Source organism: Babylonia areolata, chromosome 26, assembly GCF_041734735.1.
Source record: "Babylonia areolata isolate BAREFJ2019XMU chromosome 26, ASM4173473v1, whole genome shotgun sequence".
Taxonomy (NCBI): Eukaryota; Metazoa; Mollusca; class Gastropoda; order Neogastropoda; family Buccinidae; genus Babylonia; species Babylonia areolata.
In genome coordinates, this window is record NC_134901.1 from 45526756 (window position 1) to 45529255 (window position 2500).

Below are 2500 nucleotides of genomic sequence, written 5' to 3' on the forward strand. Positions count from 1 at the left end.
GTACCACTGGGGAAGTAATCATGGTACGAGTCAACTCATACCTGAGCAGAATGAGTTAAAAGCTGGCTTTAAAGTACTGGCGCTACTACGATGAAACAAAGAAGATGCATAAATAACAAAGCAAAACAAAACAAACAAAAAAACCCCGGGTGAAACAGGTTAAAAGCTGCCGACCACTGACCGGGGCGGAGACAGGGGAGAGAAGAGTTCTGCTGTCGGTCAGGGAGTGGGAGAGGCGACTGGCTCGCGGGGTTGCCGTGTCCGCTCTCTTTGCTCCGCTCCTCAGTCTGGAGGCACTGCACGCGCACGTTACAGATACCACGGTCACAGGGCTCCACACGCAAAATGAGTGTGTGCATGTGGGGTCCAAACACTTAAAGAGGATTTTTTTCCCCCCCCCTGGCATTTTTACGGATATGAACTAAGGAGCATGTGTATGAACAGTCAGCCTGTGTTTGTTCGTTTGTTGTCAGAACATTCCTTCAGGCTGACTGTCTGCTTCAAACTTCAGGAAATGCCTGACAGTCATTCCGATGAGACGATAAACCGAGGTCCCATGTGCAGCATGCACTCAGTGCACATAAAAGAACCCACGGCAACAAAAGGGTTGTTCCTGGCAAATTTCTGTAGAAAAATCCACTTCGATAGGAAAAACAAATAAAACTGCACGCAGGAAAAAAAAAAAGAAAAAAAAAAAGGGTGGCGCTGTGGTATAGCGACGCGCTCTCCCTGGGGAGAGCAGCCCGAATTTCACACAGAGAAATCTGTTGTGATAAAAAGAAATACAAATACAAATACAAGATATATCCAGAAACACATGTGCACAGGCATGTGCATACACACAAACAAACACACATAAGCATACGCATGCAAACACACACACCTACATATGCACACATCATCACCCATGACCATTACACACACGTGCAGACTGACAAAACCTGTCCACACCAAAGCAGCTTCAGCAAGCAAGCTGCTTCTTCCTCTGCTTGTTCAAGGCTGTACCTTTCCTGTGGGAATCTCAGCACCTGTACCTGCCCTGAACATCAGCTATAAATGGTAACCAGATTTTCAAGCGGTCAACAAATATATTCCAACAACAGTCCATCCCTGAAACAGGCCACTTACCACGACTATTTGGCGACTTTTATGTCAGTAAATCATCAGATTAAGCTGCTGGTACTGTGTCATTCTGAACAAAATTATTTATCATGAAAGGATCACTCTGGGTAAAAAAAAAAAATTAAAAAAAAAAAAATCTTAAGGATATTCTGCATTTCAGTGTCAATGCACCCACTGTGTCAGTGAATTGCTTGTACCTTTTCATAAGTGATATGTGGGATGATGTGTTTGCATTTTATACTGACCCCTTGTGTGCAAATACAAACAACTGATCATTAATGCACACACCTATTGACAAACTATCCTAGGAAGGAAATTTCAAAGACATTCAGCAAGAGTTCTGTACAAGGCCTGTGTCCAAAGTCTTGCATTCTCCCTGCAGTCCATAACAATGCACATGACTTTTTGCCAAGGTTCTGGGCTCATCAAAAGCTCTATCATCCATAACAACAGTAATCAAAAGACTGAACCTGATGTTCAGCCTCGGAGCCAGAACATAAAAGAAATATCAACATCCCACAATTGTCTTTCAGCCATGTTACCCCAACAGACGCTGTAGTGTTGTGCGTTGGTTAGTCAAATGTCTAATGTTGTCCATTGGAATCAGGTTTCAACATTAAAGTTAGTTGAAAACAACAGCCACTCTTTCTTGCAGACACAAAAAAAACCCAATGCCAGTAATAAATCAAATCAAAGAAGACAATCGTTATTGCAGTGCCCAGATTGTGGTGGCCCGATGTTTTAGTATGTCAGCAAACTAAACATGGTGCATCGGGCGTCAGACGTGAATGTGAAGTTAGGTGCAGCATGGTCATTGCTGTGCTGTCTGTTTCAGTGCAAACTGCACACACTTCTGTCATGCACACACACACACACACACACACACACACACACACACCTCTTCTATTGAAGCAAACACCTATTTTTCAAGTAGAACATTTTTTTTTTTTTTTTTTTTTTTTTTGCTGCCCCATCATCTGCACCGTTTCAGTGGCATTACTCCCACGCCGCTCATTTAGATTCCCCCATACACGGCCACACCTGGGTTCGTCCGTCGCAGTTCCAGCGTCGGCAGTCCACAGGGAACCATCGATGGTAGGTCGCCAGGAGAGTAGAAGAAATATTACTTGTGTTATGGTTTCACTGTTTACTTGCTAAGTCTACTCACAGAAGCTTGTGTTGTTTTATTTTGTTGTTTTTTTTTAAAATTGTTTTTGTATATTTATTATCACACCTTTCTTTGGTGGAATTAAATGCTTCATTTTTCACTGAAAAACAAGTCTCCATGTTTTTTCATGTCACTTTTCACGTTATAACTAGTTTCACCAAGTTTCTGCACTGAAACCAACACCAAATTTAAACTGTAAGAAACATAATC

The 2500-nt window shown here is 42.4% G+C and overlaps 1 protein-coding gene across 6 annotated transcripts in view; it reads right to left on the minus strand.

The window, feature by feature from the left end:
* Positions 1-2500, minus strand: part of LOC143300853 (uncharacterized) — a 52454-nt gene that overhangs the window by 25146 nt on the left and 24808 nt on the right. For all 6 annotated transcript variants that reach the window (XM_076614798.1, XM_076614797.1, XM_076614802.1 and 3 more), the window contains exon 4: positions 182-296. In XM_076614798.1, the coding sequence (XP_076470913.1) occupies positions 182-296 (115 nt within the window). The remainder of the gene's footprint in view (positions 1-181; positions 297-2500) is intronic.